Consider the following 22,216-nt stretch of genomic DNA (forward strand, 5'->3'; position numbering starts at 1 on the left):
TTTAGAAAAAAATTTCAATGAGATACGTTCACTATTGTAGGAATTATGGCCGTTTGAAAATTGGATCGCTTTTATGGGGTTTTCCACATTTTACGGGGTCAAGGATCAACTTTTCGAATATTTTTGCAATTTCTACATATTCCTCATCTAAATACGCGTCGTTTGCGTTTTTGAAAATTAAAATCGTCCAATCCGTTCAGGAGTTATGATTTTTCAAAGATTCGCATGAAATTTCGGGCAAACATTTCTAGCCAGAAATTACATTTTCGATTAGGAATTTTTTTCTCGAAACTGTGTAGGATTTTGGGGGTATGTATATTCACCAAAAATGCTTGTAATTGACCCCCGCAACTGAAAATATTTTTTCCAGAACGATTTGAAATTTTTTTTTTCGCTGAAAAAGGGGATTACCCTCCGTCGATTTTTCTTAAAAATTCGTTTTTCATTTTTATTAACTTTGTTCGACGCCCTACAGAAAAATTGTTTAATACTTTTTTGTAGGTATCCATGAGCTCTACTTCAGAAAAAATTTTCAATGAGATACGTTCACTATTGTAGGAGTTATGGCCGTTTGAATATTGGATATTGAATATTGAATATTGGACCACTTTTGGGGTTTTTCACATTTTACGGGATCAAGGAGCAACTTTTCCAATATTTTTAGAATTTCTACATATTCCCTACTAGAATACGCGTTGATTGCTTTTTTAAACATTAAAATCCTTCAATCCGTTCAGCAGTTATGTTCTTTCAAAGATTCGCATTCGGGGAATCACCTCAGACTATATTTTCGTTAAGGAATTTTTTTCTCGAAAGTGCGTAGGATTTCGGGGGTATGTCTAATGACCAAAAATGCTTGTAATTGACCTCTCTAACTACATATAATTTTTTTAGTATGATTTGAAATTTTTCAATTTCATCTAAAAATTTCAGCACCTTCTCGAATTTTTTTCTCGAAACTGGGTAGGATTTCGGGGGTACATCTAATGACCAAAAATGATTGTAATTAACCCCCGCAACAGAAAATAATTTTTCCAGAACGATTTGAAAATATATGCATACAAAAAGCTGAGTTTCTAACGTTTAAAGAAGGTCCAGGCCCAAATGCGCGCAAGCCCACTGCGCAGACGCGAGATGCGCACGCATCAGGACCCAACGAGACCAGCATGCATTGTTCACAATGCCCCAACATTAAAGATTCATTTCATTCATATGTCTCAAAATATATGCATAAAAAAAGCTGAATTTCTAATGTTTAATAAAAAGAAATCACAATAATTTGGAAGTGTGCTGTTTGTCCCAAAGCGTACAGAGAATCTGAAAGCTGAAAGATGCAAATACAAGTTGGCGAAGCGCAACTAACGATGCATCAATGTCAGGGAACAAGAGTTGTGAACAGCGAACAGATACACTCAGCACGCGATTCCTCATAAGTTGTCGCAAAACAATATCTGGCCGTGTTATAAATTTTCCTGCGCGTGTAAACGCACTTGAAAACGTACGTTTCGCAATTTTGGATGGAAGGTTTGTGGAGCGGGGCCAAATCAACCTTGCAAAAGAGAAATCAAGGCAAATCGCCAAAGGATTGGCCTTCGCGGAGCGATGGCGAATGATAACCTCAAACAAATATGACGATTTCTCTTATAAATAAGTTCGAGCGATTTCGTCGATTACCAAAGCACGCAAATATCGGATAAAAATAATTTCCCTTGCAATTCGAAAGAGTCTGTACGCGAATAGAATTTTTTTTCGAGAAGAAATCGACGGAACGCTTCGAACAGATGCGCGCGCATTTCTTTATTCTCGGCGGGAGGCTTCGAACGCATCAGCGCTCCCAGCCTCGCGTGACTTTATTTTTAAACGCGACGAAAAACAGACAGCGAGGAAACCAAACGAACTCTCAGTTCTGTTTTTTCGAATCTATTTTTCAATCGACAATCAACGCCTACAAACTGTTAATTAAAACAATGGAAGGACGTTCTTATGCGTTATTTATAACAATTATTCCACTCTACTCACAGTTATTAATAGGAATTTTATTAGTTTTAAGATTTCTTTAATAAAATTTAAAATTTTTAATCTTCTTATCAGCTAATTTGAATTTCTACGACCTTGAATTCTATTTTCTGTGTTTTTTAGCGCCTGAAAATTGCAACTCTAAAATTTGAAACACCTTTTTATTAATAAATTTGAATTCTTCATTACCAAATTTAAATTTTTGGGTCTTGAAAACGAGATTTAATTAACAAATTGCTTTCATAAAAAAAAAATTTTAATTTTGATGTGTGTTAGTAACAATTTTGAAGTTTTGTATTTTAAATTTAATCTCATAAAATGAACATTTAAATTTCTGTAGTAAAAAATCTGGCAACGCGCCAAAAATCGATAAATTCGAATTTCTGGCATTTCAAATTCGTTTTCGTTTGAAGTTGCTATAAATTCGTGTCATAATAAGTTTGTTTTCGTCGGTAAATTTATCTTCCTATAACTCGAGCTCGATTTCAACGAAGATTTACAACTCTTTTATGTTGAATTTTTATCTTGTTTGTGAATAAAAAATGTGCATTTTAATTTTCGATCGATAAATCGATATTTCTTTAGTTTGTATTCTGTTTCAGTAATAAATTCAAAAATTTACCCAGAGACTAATAAATAATTATATAAATGGCTTGTAAACAATTATAATAAAAATAAATTTAATATGCAAGGTTTGAGAAGACTATTAACAATTGTATTTGACTAAATGAAATAAATAAAATGAATTGATTACAGCAATTTCAATTGTTTTTTTACAAGAAAACTGGAATTAAGTACTATTTGAATGATTTAATATTTAATATTTAAATATTTTATAAATAATTGATTATTAAATGAGAATAAATTTCGTCAATTGTCAAAATAAATAAATGATTTTTAATTTCTTGAGGAATTGAAGTAATATACTATATTTGAATAATGATAGTTGAATAGTAATATTGAAATAATAGCAATGGGACAGTAATATTCGAATAATTATAGTAAAATGGTAATAATATGCAATTATAGGCGAATATTAATATTTAAATAATTGGATAAGAGTATTTGAATAAAATATTTAAGTAATAATCAAGTAAAGTAATAAAAAGTAGAATAATATTCAAATAAAGATAGTCGACTAGTAATTAAATAGTGATTATTATTGTTATTATTAATTGGAGAAAAATAAAGAGAATACACAAGAAAGAAATAGTAATAATATTTGAGTAATTGAGTATTTGAATAATAATATTAGAATAGTAACATTTGATTAATGATGGTTGAACAGGAACATGGTGAACTAACGACATTAGATTAATGATAGTTGAAGAGGAATGATTGAATAATAGAAGTGGAATAGTACAATTTGATTAATGATAGTTGAACAGTAATATTAGACTAATAGTAGGCAAATTGTTGAGTTTAAATAGTGATATTTGACTAGTAATACATATTAAAATAATGATAGTCAAATTATTACATTTGAATAACGTTATTTGATTAGTAATATTAGAATATTGATACTCAAATAATGATAGTCAAACAAGAATATTCAAATAATGATAATTGAATAGTAGAATTTGTCTAGAAATGCATATTAAAATAATAATAGTCAAATTGTTACATTCAAATAACGATATTTGACTAGTAATATTAGAATAATGATACTTAAGCAATGATAATCAAACAACAATATTCATATAATGATAATAAAATAGTAGTATTTGACTAGTAAAACATATTAAAATAAAAACAGTCAAATTGTTACATTGGAACAACGTTATTTGACTAGTAATATTAGAATATTGTTACTCAAGCAATGATAATCAAACAACAATATTCAAATAATGATGTTTGATTAGTAATATTAGAATATTCATACTCCAGCAATGATAATCAAACAACAATATTAAAATAATGATAATAAAATAGAAGAATTGGACTAATACTACATATTAAAATAATAATAGTCACTTTATTACATTGGAACAACGTTATTTGATTAGTAATATTAGAATATTCATACTCCAGCAATGATAATCAAACAACAATATTAAGATAATGATAATAAAATAGTAGAATTTGACTAGTACCACATATTAAAATAAATACAGTCAAATTGCTATACTGGAACAACGTTATTTGACTAGTAATATTAGAATATTGATATTCAAATAATGATAATCAAACAAGAATATTCAAATAATGATATTTTACTAGTTATATAAGACTATTGATACTCAAACAATGATAACCAAACAACAGCATTCAAATAATGGTAATAAAATAGTAGAATTTGACTACTAATACATATTAAAATAATAATAGTCAATTTGTTACATTCAAATAACGATATTTGACTAGTAATATTTGACTATTGATACTCAAATAATGATAGTCAAACAATATTCAAATAATGATAATAAAATAGTAGAATTTTACTAGCAATATTAGAACATTGCCACTCAAATAATGGTAGTCAAATAATAATAATCGTGTAATAATAATAAAATGGTAGTATTTGACTAGTAATATTAGAATATTGATACTCAAGCAATGATAATCAAACAACAATATCCAAATAACCATAATAAAATAGTAGAATTTGACTAGTAATACATATTAAAATAATAGTAATCAAATTATTACATTTGAGTAACGATATTTGACTAGGAATATTAGAATATTGATACTCAAATAATGATAGTCAAACAATATTCAAATAATGATAATAAAATAGCAGAGTTTGACTAGTAATATATATTAAAATAATAGCAGTCAAATTGTTACATTCAAATAACGATATTTGACTAGTAATATTAGAATATTGATACTCAAATAATGATAGTCAAACAATACTCAAACAATAACTCAATAAAATTGCAGAATTTGACTAATACTACATATTAAAATAACAGTAGTCAAATTGTTACATTTGAACAACGTTATTTGACTACTATTATTAGAACATTGATACTTAAACAACAATACTCATATAACAATAATAAAAAACTAGTCTCCTACACCAATATCAAAAGTCTATTTCTAACGTTCCTATATCAACAAAGAATTTAAACATCCCCAGTCCTATATTGATACTCAAATAATGATATTTGACTAGTAATATTACAATATTGATACTCAAGCAATGATAACCAAACAACAACATTTAAATAATGGTAATAAAATTGTAGAATTTGACTAGTAATACATAGTAAAATAATAATAGTCAAATTGTTACATTGCAACAACGTTTTTTCACTTGTAATATTAGAATATTGATACTCAAATAATGATAGTCAAACAATATTCAAATAATGATAATAAAATAGTAGAATTTTACTAGTAATATTAGAATATTGATACTCAAATAATGGTAGTCAAACAATAATATTCATGTAATAATAATAAAATGGTAGTATTTGACTAGTAATATTAGAATATTGATACTCAAACAATGATAACCAAACAGCATTCAAATAATGGTAATAAAATAGCAGAATTTGACTAGTAATTCATATTAAAATAGTAGTAATCAAATTATTACATTTGAGTAACGATATTTGACTGGTAATTTTAGAATATTGATACTCAAACAACGATAACCAAACAACAGCCTTCAAATAATGGTAATAAAATAGCAGAATTTAACTAGTAATACATATTAAAATAATAATAGTCAAATTGTTACATTGCAACAACGTTTTTTCACTTGTAATATTAGAATATTGATACTCAAATAATGATAGTCAAACAATATTCAAATAATGATAATAAAATAGTAGAATTTTACTAGCAATATAAAAATATTGTCACTCAAATAATGGTAGTCAAACAATAATATTCAAGTAATAATAATAAAATGGTAGTATTTGACTAGTAATATTAGAATATTGATACTCAAACAATGATAACCAAACAACAGCATTCAAATAATGGTAATAAAATAGCAGAATTTGACTAGTAATTCATATTAAAATAATAGGAATCAAATTATTACATTTGAGTAACGATATTTGACTAGTAATATTAGAATATTGATACTCAAACAATGATAGTCAAACAACAATATCCAAATAACCATAATAAAATAGTAGAATTTGACTAGTACCACATATTAAAATAAAAACAGTCAAATTGTTACACTGGAACAACGTTATTTGACTAGTAATATTACAATATTGATACTCAAATAATGATAGCCAAACAACAGTATTCAAATAACGATATTTGACTAGTAATATTAGAATATTGACACTCAAACAATGATAACCAAACAACAGCATTCAAATAATGGTAATAAAATAGCAGAATTTGACTAGTAATTCATATTAAAATAATAGGAATCAAATTATTACATTTGAGTAACGATATTTGACTAGTAATATTAGAATATTGATACTCAAGCAATGATAATCAAACAACAATATCCAAATAACCATAATAAAATAGTAGAATTTGACTAGTACCACATATTAAAATAGAAACAGTCAAATTGTTACACTGGAACAACGTTATTTGACTAGTAATATTACAATATTGATACTCAAATAATGATAGTCAAACAACAGTATTCAAATAACGATATTTGACTAGTAATATTAGAATATTGATACTCAAGCAATGATAATCAAACAACAGTATCCAAATAACCATAATAAAATAGTAGAATTTGACTAGTAATACATATTAAAATAATAGTAATTAAATTATTACATTTGAGTAACGATATTTGACTAGTAATATTAGAATATTGATACTCAAACAATGATAACCAAACAACAACATTTAAATAATGGAAAAAAATAGTAGAATTGGACTAATACTACATATTAAAATAATAATAGTCACATTGTTACATTGGAACAACGTTATTTGACTAGGAATATTAGAATATTGATACTCAAATAATGATAGTCAAACAATATTCAAATAATGATAATAAAATAGTAGAATTTTACTAGCAATATTAGAACATTGCCACTCAAATAATGGTAGTCAAATAATAATAATCGTGTAATAATAATAAAATGGTAGTATTTGACTAGTAATATTACAATATTGACACTCAAACAATGATAACCAAACAACAGCATTCAAATAATGGTAATAAAATAGCAGAATTTGACTTGTAATTCATATTAAAATAATAGCAGTCAAATTGTTACATTGCAACAACGTTAATTGACTAATAATATAAGAATATTGATACTCAAATAATGATAGTCAAACAATATTCAAATAATGATTACAAAATAGTAGAATTTGACTAATAGTACATATTAAAATAATAATAGTCAAATTATTACATTCGAATAATGATATTTGACTAGTAATATTAGAATATTGATACTCAAGCAATGATAATCAAACAACAGTATTCAAATAATGATAATAGAATAGTAGAATTTGACTAATACTACATATAAAAATAATAATAGTCAAATTATTACACTCAAATCACGATATTTGACTAGTAATATTAGACTATTCATACTCAAGCAATGACAGTCAAACAACAATATTCAAATAATGATAATAAAATAGCAGAATTTGACTAGTACTACATATTAAAATAAAAACAGTCAAATTGTTACATTGCAACAACGTTTTTTCACTTGTAATATTAGAATATTGATACTCAAATAATGATAGTCAAACAATACTCAAATAACTCAATAAAATTGCAGAATTTGACTAATACTACATATTAAAATAACAGTAGTCAAATTGTTACATTTTAACAACGTTATTTGACTTCTATTATTAGAACATTGATACTCAAACAACAATACTCATATAACAATAATAAAAAACTAGACTCCTACACCAATATCAAAAGTCTATTTCTAACGTTCCTGTATCAACAAAGAATTTAAACATCCCCAGTCCTATATTGATACTCAAATAATGATATTTGACTAGTAATATAAGAATATTGATACTCAAGCAATGATAGTCAAACAACAACATCCAAATAACCATAATGAAATAGTAGTATTTGACTAGTACCACATATTAAAATAAAAACAGTCAAATTGTTACACTGGAACAACGTTATTTGACTAGTAATATTACAATATTGATACTCAAATAACGATAGCCAAGCAACAGTATTCAAATAACGATATTTGTCTAGTAATATTAGAATATTGATACTCAAGCAATGATAATCAAACAACAATACTCAAATAACTCAATAAAATTGCAGAATCTGACTAATACTACATATTAAAATAACAGTAGTCAAATTGTTACATTTGAGTAACGATATTTGACTACTATTATTAGAACATTGATACTCAAACAACAATACTCATATAACAATAATAAAAAACTAGTCTCCTACACCAATATCAAAAGCCTATTTCTAACGTTCCTACATCAACAAAGAATTTAAACATCCCCAGTCCTATATTCTACCCTTGAAACGATCTCGAACGTTCCCAAGTGAGAAACGTTCCAAGTCCTTCGACCAGTCCTCCGGCGTCGCGCAACGCGGAAGCTCGTCTAGCATTCTGAGCTCGCTATTAACCACGGCAGGTCATTATTCTAGAGAACGAGGTGACGGAGGTAGTGGCCGTGTCGCAGTTTACCACTGAAAATTGCAAAAACCCGAACGACCGTCCTCCTGGCGGAGGGGGGGAGGGGGCGGGCGGGGGGGGGGGGGTGATGCATCGGGTGACGAGGAACCGGTGGTGGGGCGACGCGTCTGACGCCATACCACGCACACCTCTACCCCAAGCCTGGTCTAGCCTTAATAGTCATCCGCTGGAAGCCGGGGACCGAACAGGCCGACCAGTCTCGCGGTAAAACGTGTTCCGTCTTGCACGTTCGAGGCCTTGACTCTACGTTCCGCCGACGGTGCGTGGTTTTCGGTGGTGTTTTGTGAAACGTCGCCTCGCCAAGTGCTAAGTGTGCTCTGTGCCCCGTGCTGACAGTTGGCTGCCTTCGATCGGACTCGTTTCGAACCCGGTCCGATGGAAGTGCAGCCGCGTTTGAACTGGACACGTCTGACTTCTGACCGACGTTAAGTGTCGCGAGGGTGGTGTCGTTCGATGAGTGCTTCGTTCTGTTGCGCCTCGTTCGATCGACGCATAGTTACTTCTATCTTAATTGTAAGAAACAGGGTTTCGAGCGGGGTACGAGTGAGGTCTCTTTGACATGGAAACAATGATACACCGGCGTTCTAGAGGACACACAAGCTTTATTCGATGAATCACAGTCGATTGGTCATGTACAGAAATAAAAATAAAATCGTCGTTTAGCCGAACGTGGTTGTCCCTGACCTTCTTCTTCCCCTTTCCAGGCTTGTTTCGTTTCTTGCCAGTGATTCAGACGTCCGAGCTCACTGTACGGAACGAAATGGACCGAGATCTTCCATATTGACCCCCCCCCCTCACCCTCGAAGCGAGAGATTTCGTACACCCTCGAAAGTTGGGTCGCGCGTACGGCAGAGTCGAGCTGCGGATTTACCAGAAATAATTCCTTCCCGCCTTCCAGAGTGCGCTGACACGCGCTCCGCCGTATTATTTCTGGCGCGGCTGAGTCACTGGCAGCTGGGATGGCCGAAATAGTCGGCTCGCGCGGCCCGAGACCGACCAACGACCACGTCGAGTCGGTGGGGGCGGCCAAGACGAAGGCGAGCCGCGGAAAAGAAGATCCGTCGCGATGAATCACCACTTCTTTTTCGACCCTCTGACAGATGCCGCTTGGCAGTCGTCTTCGGAGCCTCAGGTGGTCGCCTCTTCAAGGTCGTTGTCACCCCCCCCCCCCAACGCCACTGCTACTATCGCAACTACTATTTACATAATAGGTTTCACAGGTCCTGGAAGGCGCTGCAACTCGACGGACACCTTCAGCCCTCGAGGATGACTCCCCCAACGATACAAAGAGGCTATTGCAATTGACATAAATTACCGACCCCAGAGATCCAGCGAACATTAGCGAGGAACAGACTGTGTTAGACTTAGAACTAGTGGAGGACATCTCGAATTCGTTTTTGGGGGGTTCGGGGATGGCGGCGATCGCTTCTAAGGTTCCGTTTAATAGGTCTGATCTCATACGAGAGGGATTGTACGCTTGAAATAAATTTAATAAGCCTCGAAGACGGATGGAACGGCGGTGTAAGTTTTCTTGGTTCCTGCCCAGCTAGCCTGAACGCGACGTATCTTTATTTATGGCCAACGTGAACGTGCCAGGCACACTGATACATTCTTTCTCCCGCGCTGATCTCGCAATTAACGCTTTGTCGACGGAAGAGGCACCGGAGAAGGCCGCCATGCTTTGTCCGCCATGCGTCAAATGCGTTCTCTCGACCCACAAATCTGGATTTCGTCGATCTTAACCAAGGAACTCCGTTATCCAAGCATTCTTATTTATTTACAAGCTAAATTATTCTTCTTTCAAGTGTTTATTTATACTTTGACAACAAATCAATTATGAGACAGTAAAAAAATTCTCTCTAGATTAAATTTATTTTTAATATTTTAACTTTTTTATACTGTTTTTTGTTATTTTATTTCAGTTTTATGTTTCGAGTGGCACACTGAATTGTTTTCAGTGTTTATTGTTGCATATAGTTACTAAATCTGGTGTTTATAATTTTATTTATGTTTTGTTGGCTTCTTTTAGTATTTATAAACTTTTTTTTTGTTACTTTTCATCCCAAGAATGCTTTCATTTATAGTTTATGCGTTTCTATTTGATAAATAAAAATATCATGTGTCGATAAAACAGTTAATCCCATAACCATACACTATGAAAATTTAATTAAATTATTCATGCCTTAATCTTTGTTGATTAGAAGACTTCATTATTTATAATTTGAAACGCATGAAATTTTATGGGAATTGTGTTTCCATTTGACAAATAAAAATATCATGTGTCGATAAAACAGTTAATCCCATAACCATACATTACGAAAATTAAATAATTCATGCCTTAATCTTTGTTAATTAGAAGACTTCATTATTTATGATTCGAAACACTCATTGTGAACACGATGATGATCATACTGAAATCATTTTTCTTTCAATGTATAAAATTTTATGGGAATTGTGTTCCCATTTGACAAATAAAAATATCCTATGTCGATAAAACAGTTAATCCCATAACCATACATTACGAAAATTAAATAATTCATGCCTTAATCTTTGTTAATTAGAAGACTTCATTATTTATAATTCGAAACACTCATGGTGAACACGAAGATGATCGTTTTGAAATAATTTTTCTCCCAACGTATGAAATTTTATGAAAATTGTGTTTCCATTTGACAAATAAAAATATCATATGTCGATAAAACAGTTAATCCCATAACCATACATTACGAAAATTAAATAATTCATGCCTTAATCTTTGTTGATTAGAAGACTTCATTATTTATAATTTGAAGCACTCATTGTGAACACGAAGATGATTGTTTTGATATAATTTTTCTTCCAACGCATGAAATTTTATGGAAATTGTGTTTCCATTTGACAAATAAAAATATCATGTGTCGATAAAACAGTTAATCCCATAACCATACATTACGAAAATTAAATAATTCATGCCTTAATCTTTGTTAATTAGAAGACTTCATTATTCATAATTTGAAACACTCATTGTGAACACGAAAATGATCGTTTTGAAATAATTTTTCTTCCAACGTATGAAATTTTATGGGAATTGTGTTCCCATTTGACAAATAAAAATATCCTATGTCGATAAAACAGTTAATCCCATAACCATACATTACGAAAATTAAATAATTCATGCCTTAATCTTTGTTAATTAGAAGACTTCATTATTTATAATTCGAAACACTCATGGTGAACACGAAAATGATCATACTGAAATAATTTTTCTTCCAATGTATAAAATTTTATGAAAATTGTGTTTCCATTTGACAAATAAAAATGTCATGTGTCGATAAAACAGTTAATCCCATAACCATACATTACGAAAATTAAATAATTCATGCCTTAATCTTTGTTGATTAGAAGACGTCATTATTTATAATTTGAAACACTCATTGTGAACACGAAGATGATCATACTGAAATCATTTTTCTTCCAATGTATAAAATTTTATGGTGATTGTGTTTCCATTTGACAAATAAAAATATCATGTGTCGATAAAACAGTTAATCCCATAACCATACATTACGAAAATTAAATTATTCATGCCTTAATCTTTGTCAATTAGAAGACTTCATTATTTATAATTTGAAACACTCATTGTGAACACGAAGATGATCATACTGAAATAATTTTTCTTCCAATGTATAAAATTTTATGGGGATTGTGTTTCCATTTGACAATTAAAATATCATGTGTCGATAAAACAGTTAATCCCATAACCATACATTGCGAAAATTAAATAATTCATGCCTTAATCTTTGTTGATTAGAAGACTTCATTATTTATAATTTGAAACACTCATTGTGAACACGAAGATGATCATACTGAAATAATTTTTCTCCCAACGTATGAAATTTTATGGGAATTGTGTTCCCATTTGACAAATAAAAATATCATGTGTCGATAAAACAGTTAATTATCCCATAACCATTATGGTTCCAAAGTAATAATATATCTATCGAGTAAATTGTTTATCTCAGCTACTATTTACTGTTTCTCGTGCCAGGTTGAATACTCCTTTAAGGTTGCCCTTCTATTTACATCCCCCAAATTATTCAAAAACACCTATTTTTCCAAAAAATTACCCTCAAATCGATTTATAGCAAGCTCGAGTAGATTTAGGTTTGGAAGAGGTAAAAATGTTTACGAGTGTTCCGTTATATAACATTTTTGGGAAGCCAAAAATATTCGAATGGCTACATTGTGCAGGCTGGGATCCAATTAAAATTGAAAATTCGCTCGACTGGGAAAGGACCGGCGTCAAGATGGCGGCGAGCACGTGTCGCTTGGCCAGCGAAACCGCGTTTAATTGCCACGATTCTACCCCCCCCTTTCGCAATTAATCAGACGCGTGGATTCACGGTCTAATTTTGCGTTGGGTCGTAACGGTGCTAGTCAAATACTGCAAGACACGAACACCACCTCATTAGGCGAGAAATGCCTCCTCGTGCACTCATTAATTACGATTAGTATTCCTATGTGCGTCTCCAGTGGACTGCAAAGGGCCAAGAATGTGGTAAAATAACCTAACAGTAAATTACGATTCGACAATATGGGATATGCGACTTCCTCAAAATATCTGATCAAGTTTGAGTTTTAATTAGAGTCATTTTGTCGAGTTGGTTAGGTGTAAATAATGTAAACATGGACGACTGCGGTGGAAACGCGGGAACGTCGTTCCATTTGCTGAGCATTTGGCGCTGTCACGCTGCAGCGTCCACGATGATTAGTCCACTTTTTCCACGCTAGAGCGCGCAGACGAAGCCTCACTAGAACCCAGGGAGTCTGGTAATAAAGAACGGTGCTCTATGTTTAGAGCAAAGTATTCTAAATTAATCTTCCACCTCGCGTGGAACGCCATTGCTAATCTAAACACAAACTCCTACGTAGAATACTGAATTTCTAAACACTCGAGTGCCTACAGCTAAGATATTGTTTGAATCCCCTCAAATCTTATATTAGTCTGGAAAATGATATTCAGACGTTTGTCAAAGAATGTGTCGATAATGTAGGCATTTGCTTTGCAGGTTAGAGTCAGATTCAACAGGATTGGAGGCTCTTTTGTCCACAAAACGCAAGAAATAGAATATGAAGTATTTAACCCGTGCAATGGAAGTAATTATCCATGGAAGCTAGATTCAGAGAATTTGCAAGCGTTTGTACAGTGGTCGACGAAATATATTTATGGTAATCGTATTTATGCCTCTCGAATAAAACGTGAAAGACCCCACGTGAATTCACCGAGACTTCGGGGAGTTCCGAGCCGGCGACCAAATATAGCCGGGTAATGTTACACGTCACGTGGTCAGAAATAGCCTAAGAGGAGGGCCTAGCCGAGCGTGCACACGGCACTGTGCAAACGCCTCGAGTAGATACCAGAAGCGATTCAAGGAAATACGTTTGCCTCTTTGCGCTCGTTGAACCAGTTACCGAGAGAAAGCTGATACTTGGAACGGAAACCAACATCGCAAAAGACGGGCACACGCATGTGAACTCTACGCCACTAGGGAGAAAATTATTTTTTCTAGATTAGTTCCTTTGGAAATTGAATTTCACCAGGGATCTCCTTCGACGGTGATTAACAGGACAAGCGCTTGAGAGTTGGCGTGTCGCGTTTCACGAAATCTGAGATGTCATTGAGCCTTGGAATCGTCTTTAATCTCTTCCAGACAGTGTGAATGAGTGAGAAAGAACGAATGGCTGTTGGAGAAAGGGACAGCGAGAGCGAATGAAATGGGAGAAGAAGAGAACTTTGGGAATCCCCCAAGTTGGAATAGGTTTAATTCGTTTGGAGCTTGTTTTAAGAAGCATTTGGGGAAGGTAAAATATGGGAATAGTACACTTTTGAGATCGTCTTTCTAGAGTAAATAAGTCGTCTTCGAATGAGTAACTTTGACGCTTCAGAAGGGGGATCCCCCAAGTTGGAATAGAAATATTCAATCCGTTTGGGGCTTGTTTTAAGAATCGTTTGAGGAAGGTAAAATATGGGAATAGTACATTTTTAAGATCGTCTTTCTAGAGTAAATAAGTCGTCTTCGAATGAGTAACTTTGACGCTTCAGAAGGGGGATCCCCCAAGTTGGAATAGAAGTGTACAATCCATCACATTTGGGTCTCGTTTTAAGAATCATTACAGCATTTGTTGAAGGTTTAAGAATATCTTTCTGGGGTAAATAAGTCGTCTTCAAATGAGTGTCTTTGACGCTTTACTGGGTTCTAAGGGGAATTCCCCAAGTTGCAATAGAAATATTCAATCCATTTGTGTCTCGTTTGAAGAATCATTAGTGCATTTCGTTGTTGAAGGTTTAAGAATATCTTTCTAGGGTAAATAAATCGTCTTCAAATGAGTGTCTTTGACGCTTTACTGGGTTCTAAGGGGAATCCCCCAAGTTGCAATAGAAATATTCAATCCATTTGTGTCTCGTTTTAAGAATCATTAGTGCATTTCGTTGTTGAAGGTTTAAGAATATCCTTCTGGGGTAGATAAGTCGTCTTCAAATGAGTGTCTTTGACGCTTTACTGGGTTCTAAGGGGAATTCCCTAGGTTGAAGTAGGTTCAATCTGTTTGGAGCTTGTTTTAAGAAGCATTTGAGGAAGGTAAAATATGGAAATAGTACATTTTTAAGATCATCTTTCTAGAGTAAATAAGTCGTCTTCGAATGAGTAACTTTGACGCTTCAGAAGGGGAATCCCCCAAGTTGGAATAGAAGTGTTCGATTCATCACATTTGGGTCTCGTTTTAAGAATCATTACAGCATTTGTTGAAGGTTTAAGATCTAATTTTAATATCTTTCTGGGGTAAATAAGTCGTCTTCAAATGAGTAACTTTGACGCTTCAGAAGGGGGATCCCCCAAGTTGCAATAGAAGTGTTCAATCCATTACATTTGGGGCTCGTTTTAAGAATCATTACTGCATTTGTTGAAGGTTTAAGAATATCTTTCTGGGGTAAATAAGTCGTCTTCAAATGAGTGTCTTTGACGCTTTACTGGGTTCTAAGGGGAATTCCCTAAGTTGGAATAGGTTCAATCCGTTTGGGGCTTCTTTTAAGAATCGTTTGGGGAAGGTAAAATATGGGAATAGTACACTTTTAAGATCGTCTTTCTAGAGTAAATAAGTCGTCTTCGAATGAGTGTCTTTGACGCTTCAGAAGGGGGATCCCCCAAGTTGGAATAGAAGTGTTCGATTCATCACATTTGGGTCTCGTTTTAAGAATCATTACAGCATTTGTTGAAGGTTTAAGAATATCTTTCTGGGGTAAATAAGTCGTCTTCAAATGAGTGTCTTTGACGCTTTACTGGGTTCTAAGGGGAATCCCCCAAGTTGCAATAGAAATGTTCAATCCATTTGTGTCTCGTTTGAAGAATCATTAGTGCATTTCGTTGTTGAAGGTTTAAGAATATCTTTCTGGGGTAAATAAGTCGTCTTCAAATGAGTGTCTTTGACGCTTTACTGGGTTCTAAGGGGAATTCCCTAGGTTGAAGTAGGTTCAATCTGTTTGGAGCTTGTTTTAAGAAGCATTTGAGGAAGGTAAAATATGGAAATAGTACATTTTTAAGATCATCTTTCTAGAGTAAATAAGTCGTCTTCGAATGAGTAACTTTGACGCTTCAGAAGGGGAATCCCCCAAGTTGGAATAGAAGTGTTCGATTCATCACATTTGGGTCTCGTTTTAAGAATCATTACAGCATTTGTTGAAGGTTTAAGATCTAATTTTAATATCTTTCTGGGGTAAATAAGTCGTCTTCAAATGAGTAACTTTGACGCTTCAGAAGGGGGATCCCCCAAGTTGGAATAGAAGTGTTCAATCCATTACATTTGGGGCTCGTTTTAGGAATCATTACTGCATTTGTTGAAGGTTTAAGAATATCTTTCTGGGGTAAATAAGTCGTCTTCAAATGAGTGTCTTTGACGCTTTACTGGGTTCTAAGGGGAATCCCCCAAGTTGGAATAGGTTCAATCCGTTTGGGGCTTGTTTTAAGAATCATTTGAGGAAGGTAAAATATGGAAATAGTACACTTTTAAGATCGTCTTTCTAGAGTAAATAAGTCGTCCTCGAATGAGTAACTTTGACGCTTCAGAAGGGGAATCCCCCAAGTTGCAATAGAAATGTTCAATCCATTTGTGTCTCGTTTGAAGAATCATTAGTGCATTTCGTTGTTGAAGGTTTAAGAATATCTTTCTAGGGTAAATAAATCGTCTTCAAATGAGTGTCTTTGACGCTTTACTGGGTTCTAAGGGGAATCCCCCAAGTTGAAATAGAAATATTCAATCCATTTGTGTCTCGTTTTAAGAAGCATTTGAGGAAGGTAAAATATGGAAATAGTACATTTTTAAGATCGTCTTTCTAGAGTAAATAAGTCGTCTTCAGATGAGTAACTTTGACGCTTCAGAAGGGGAATCCCCCAAGTTGCAATGGAAGTGTTCGATTCATCACATTTGGGGCTCGTTTTAAGAATCATTAGTGCATTTCGTTGTTGAAGGTTTAAGAATATCTTTCTGGGGTAAATAAGTCGTCTTCTAATGAGTGTCTTTGACGCTTTACTGGATTCTAAGGGGAATCCCCCAAGTTGGAATAGGTTCAATGCGTTTGGGGCTTGTTTTAAGAATCATTTGAGGAAGGTAAAATATGGGAATAGTACATTTTTAAGATCGTCTTTCTAGAGTAAATAAGTCGTCTTCGAATGAGTAACTTTGACGCTTCAGAAAGGGGATCCCCCAAGTTGGAATAGAAGTGTTCAATCCATTACATTTGGGGCTTGTTTTAGGAATCATTACTGCATTTGTTGAAGGTTTAAGAATATCTTCCTGGGGTAAATAAGTCGTCTTCAAATGAGTGTCTTCCACGCTTTACTGGGTTCTGAGGGGAATTCCCTAAGATGAAATAGAAATGTTTAACCCAGCACGTTTGGGGCTTGTTTTAAGAGTCATTTGACGAAGGTAAAATATAGAAACAGTACATTTTTAAGATCGTCTTTCTAGAGTAAATAAGTCGTCTTCAAATGAGTGTCTTTGACGCTTCAGAAGGGGAATCCCTCCAAGTTGAAATAGAAATGTTCAATCCATTTATGTCTCGTTTTAAGAATCATTTGGCGAAGGTAAAATATGGATATAATACATAATTAAGAACATCTTTCTAGAGTAAATACGTCGTCTGACATTGTCTTTCATGCTTCAGAAGGGAAATCCCCCAAGTTGGAATAGAAATGTTCAATCCATTTGTGTCTCGTTTTAAGAATCATTTGAGGAAGGTAAAATATGGAAATAATACATAATTAAGAACATCATTCCAGAGTAAATAAGTCGTCTGACATTATCTTTCACGCTTCAGAAGGGGAATTCCCCAAGTTAGAATAGAAGTGTCCAACCCAGCACGTTTGAATCTCGTTTTAAGAATCATTTGAGGAAGGTAAAATATAGAAACAGTACATTTTTAAGATCATCTTTCTAGAGTAAATAAGTCGTCTTCAAATGAGTGTCTTTAACGCTTCACAAGGGAAATCCCCCCAAGTTGAAATAGAAATAGTCAATGCATTTGTGTCTCATTTTAAGAATCATTTGAGGAAGGTAAAATATGGAAACAGTACACTTTTAAGAACATCTTTCTACAGTAAATAAGACGCCTTCAAATGAGTGTCTTTGACCCTTCACAAGGGGAATCCCCCCAAGTTGAAATAGAAATATTCAATCCATTTGTGTCTCGTTTTAAGAATCATTTGAGGAAGGTAAAATATCAAAACAGTACATTTTTAAACACATCTTTCCAGAGTAAATAAGTCGTCTGACATAGTCTTTGACGCTTCACAAGGGGAATCCCCCAATTACAAATAGAAATGTTCAACCCATCACGTTTGGGTCTCCTTTCAAGAATCATTTCGTTGTCGAAGATAAACTATACAGTCTTTAATGTCGAAAATAAGCATACTTCTCGTGTAAGAGTCATACCTCGAGGTTCCCTCGTTCTATTATTTTCGCGATAAATCTGCCAAGCGTCGTGTGGCTTGACGTCTTATTGTTTGATCGATCGTTACGCTGATTAAGAATCCCGCAACGATGTAACTCGCCTATTTTCGTCCCCACGCCGCGTGTTCCAATCAAGTTTCACATTATTTTCGGGGATGGCGGATGCGCGAATTGTTTTACGAGACGCGAGGTTCGTGAGTCACGGTCCGCGTTCCGTTTCGTAAGCAAAACACGTTCGAATTTATGGCACCGCGAACGTACCAGCCGGAGATAGTATTCGTCGGCTATTAATCGCCTAACAGCTCTTGTTTACACCGACGGTTAAACATACTTGGGTCCCTAGAAAATATTCCCCACCTTTTCCCTAGATATAGTTCGCGGTGTCAACCCCTCCAACCCCTAGAACAATCCATGACTCACGTCAATGACGTAACTACGAATGAATCATCGAAAGAAGAATAACAGTTTTATACTTCTCAATTTATAGCTATGAAATCATTTTAAATGCTGTTGTTGGGTTCTGGGGGCCAAAATAAGACGAAAATGAAGAGTACCAATTTGTCGATTAAGGCTTCGTTAAAGAGTTATTGGCGTTTAAAGTTCAGCTTGTGAGACTGCAACTCGCGCGCGCGCAACTGTGGCGCTCCACAGACGAAATTGTTAATAACTTCTTAACGAAGCCTCAATCAACAAATTGCTATTCTTCATTTTCGGCTTATTTTGGTCTCTAGAATCTACCATTAAAATTTCTCCCAGAGATAAACAAAATTAGTTCTGCACAGGGTGAAATATTGAGAATCTTTCACGAAATATGAAAATTTAAACATTATTTTACTGTTAATTGTCGATACTTATATCTTACGTGAAAAACAGGTGTCAAAAGTATTAGTTGGCAATCATGGAAGGTAGTGACTTTGGACTTTACACATCTGGATCTTGTAAATATTGATTAACAATAAAATAACGTTTGAATTTTCATATTTAACGTATTCGTTTTACGATATGTGCTCATTTCATGTCAGATTTTCAATATTTCAATCTGTGCAGAACTCACTTTGTTTACTTTTTTCGGGACTTCCCCACCATTTAATGAATATAAAATTGTTTTTCACGTCAATTATTATTATTATTATATTTTTCTATTTATTTTTGTTATATGAAGTTTTTTAACCCCCATATTATCTACGTTTAATAACAGAACAAGATTGTATACCTAATTTTGGCGCACTTGTGCCTGCAAAATGGTGTATTTTAACAAAAACTATTTAATTTTTTTTATAAATATTCATATCCTTCCTTTATTTTATCATTATTGTCTTTTTTTAATCCTGCAAATGTTTGTGATGTGCATAATGACAGAAAAATGGCCTCTATAACATTTTTTACAAATTTCAAATTCGTCTTCGATTCAAAATGGTGCCCCATCGCATGAATTTCATTTTATTTTCATTTCAATTACTTTCTGAATATTTATTTGCACAGATTTCTGTGAACAAAATTGTACATTATGAATCTAAAATTATTTGGTTCCCTCCAGGCGTGACATAACCTCAAAACAATTATAAAAATCTTCACTTTTCCTGTGACACTACATTTTCCATTATATTTACTTTCAAGTTTGTTGAAATCCAGAACAAAAAGTTAAATTAATCGTTACTGTGTTTTAATCGACTAATACCCTAACTTATCGACGGTGGGTTTGCAGAGTAACTAAAAAATATAAGAGTTTCATCTCTCGTGCTTCTTGCGTTTGTACGCCATTTTGCATTTCATTCTTTGTAAAACAAAGTTTGCATTTTAAGTAAATTTTTAGGTACAAGTTTGGGTGTTCGATGTGAAGCTTCCATTTTGAATTTCGAGATGCCATCTACCGACAATTGAGAAGACTATATTTCCGCTTAGAAACTAAAAGTTCGCTTAACTAATCGATCGTGAGACACTAGATCGTTGAATCGGCAACAAACGAGGCTTGTACGTACTTGAAACATTCGTTTTTATTGGCCTTTCCATTGTACAATAATAAATAATCGATTAATAGAACGTTAAAAGGGATTTGCGTGTGTTCGTGTTAACTATAAATTTCTCGTACGACCAACTGTTTATTGCGTCGGGGTAACGTATACACTTATATATATATTATGTATTTTTTATGATAAATATATATTTGTTTTTATAATGAACATCGACACTAAATCGAACGAGCAAACGAGTCACGTGACGTTTCGCGGCATTCTGGCTTATGTACAGCGCAAAAATCGAAAGAATCAATTTAAACGCTTCGATTCGTCTCAATTTTCGTATCAGCACCACCCTCGCGACATTTAATCGCCACACAGTTAATTCCCCACCGATATCCACATTCTATTTATCCTTTCTTTGTCCCTCAGAGGTCTCGTTTCACTCGCTCGTCTACTTTCAAAACACGACGAGTTAGTACAAACTCCCCAGGGGGGGGGTGGTCTCGAGACTGATTATTGAGGGGGGTGGCCAGGGGAGGTACAGGGTAGAAAAAAAAATGGTAACAGTTTGGCAGGTTAGGGGGTGTTTAAAGAAAACAACAAAAAAAGCGAGAAATAAAAATACGCCTCGGTGGTCGCGTTCGACGAGAAAGCGCGCCAAATCGAGGCAACGCGTTTTCATATCAATATGTTTACTCACAAATTTTAGAAACTCCCCTTTACGCTTACAAATTTTGAAATTTCAATCTTGCGTTGTTTCGAACGTGCACGTTTTCCCGCCATTTCGCAAGAGGCTTATCCCGTCGATTCAATCGCGCTTCGTGTTAGCAATTGAACGTGTATCTCTTATTCAATTCTTACTTTTGACGATGAGTTTGGCGGAGGTTTCTACGGTGCCAGCCGAAGTGGTGGCCCGGCAAGTGAAGGTGCCAGTGTCCTCTTCGTAGGTTGTTGCTATCAGCAGCACAGCGTTATTGCCTTCGTAGATCATCTGAAATGCAGACGTTTCCCTTCATTTATCGAGCAATCCCATAAGTAATTCGTTAAAACACAGTAAACGTTCGATATATGGCCTAATTGGTCTACCCAACACTGAGGGGACAAGGTAGAATAAAGGGATCACCAGTTGTTGGTCCAAGTCCCAAAAGCTGGCGGGGGATGTGGAAAAATCTAACTGAAATCTCACCTGAAAGTCAGGCGACTGAGGGATGAGGGCACCTTCGCGATACCACTGGATCGTTGGCTTTGGCTTCGCTGGGCTGACCTGAGTTTTAAATTGCGCTGGCTGGCCCTCCAGGACTGTCTGATCCTTCAGAGGCGTCAGTTTGGGCAGGACATCCGCCGCGTCGGGAGCTGATAACAAATGTCACGAATTTATTAAGGTAAACTGGGTATACAAGTCCAGTAACCGAAGACAATCCTCACCAAGAACTCTGAGATTGGCTGACGTGGTTACATCGCCGGCTGGATTCTTGGCGATGCACTTGTAGACACCCTCGTCCTCGGGGAAGGCTTCAGAGATCCTCAAGGTACAGAGGTCACCTTCCTTCTGCATTTGGAAGTATTTGGATGGCTTGATTACCTGCAGAGACAACTATCGTGTATTCAAACTCTTCCACTGAAGAGTAATGATTGAAGGCTGAAGCATTGTGTTGC

General features: G+C 34.2%; 1 protein-coding gene across 15 annotated transcripts in view; it reads right to left on the reverse strand.

Moving 5' to 3' along the window:
* Positions 1-22,216, reverse strand: part of Sls (sallimus) — a 190,307-nt gene that overhangs the window by 80,886 nt on the left and 87,205 nt on the right. For all 15 annotated transcript variants that reach the window (XM_076779954.1, XM_076779949.1, XM_076779951.1 and 12 more), the window contains exons 37-39: positions 21,986-22,142; positions 21,747-21,913; positions 21,422-21,551 (exon numbers count right to left, since the gene is read on the reverse strand). In XM_076779954.1, coding sequence (XP_076636069.1) covers positions 21,422-21,551; positions 21,747-21,913; positions 21,986-22,142 — 454 coding nt within the window. The remainder of the gene's footprint in view (positions 1-21,421; positions 21,552-21,746; positions 21,914-21,985; positions 22,143-22,216) is intronic.

The sequence above is a fragment of the Colletes latitarsis genome, chromosome 12 (assembly GCF_051014445.1).
Source record: "Colletes latitarsis isolate SP2378_abdomen chromosome 12, iyColLati1, whole genome shotgun sequence".
In the NCBI taxonomy this organism is placed as follows: Eukaryota; Metazoa; Arthropoda; class Insecta; order Hymenoptera; family Colletidae; genus Colletes; species Colletes latitarsis.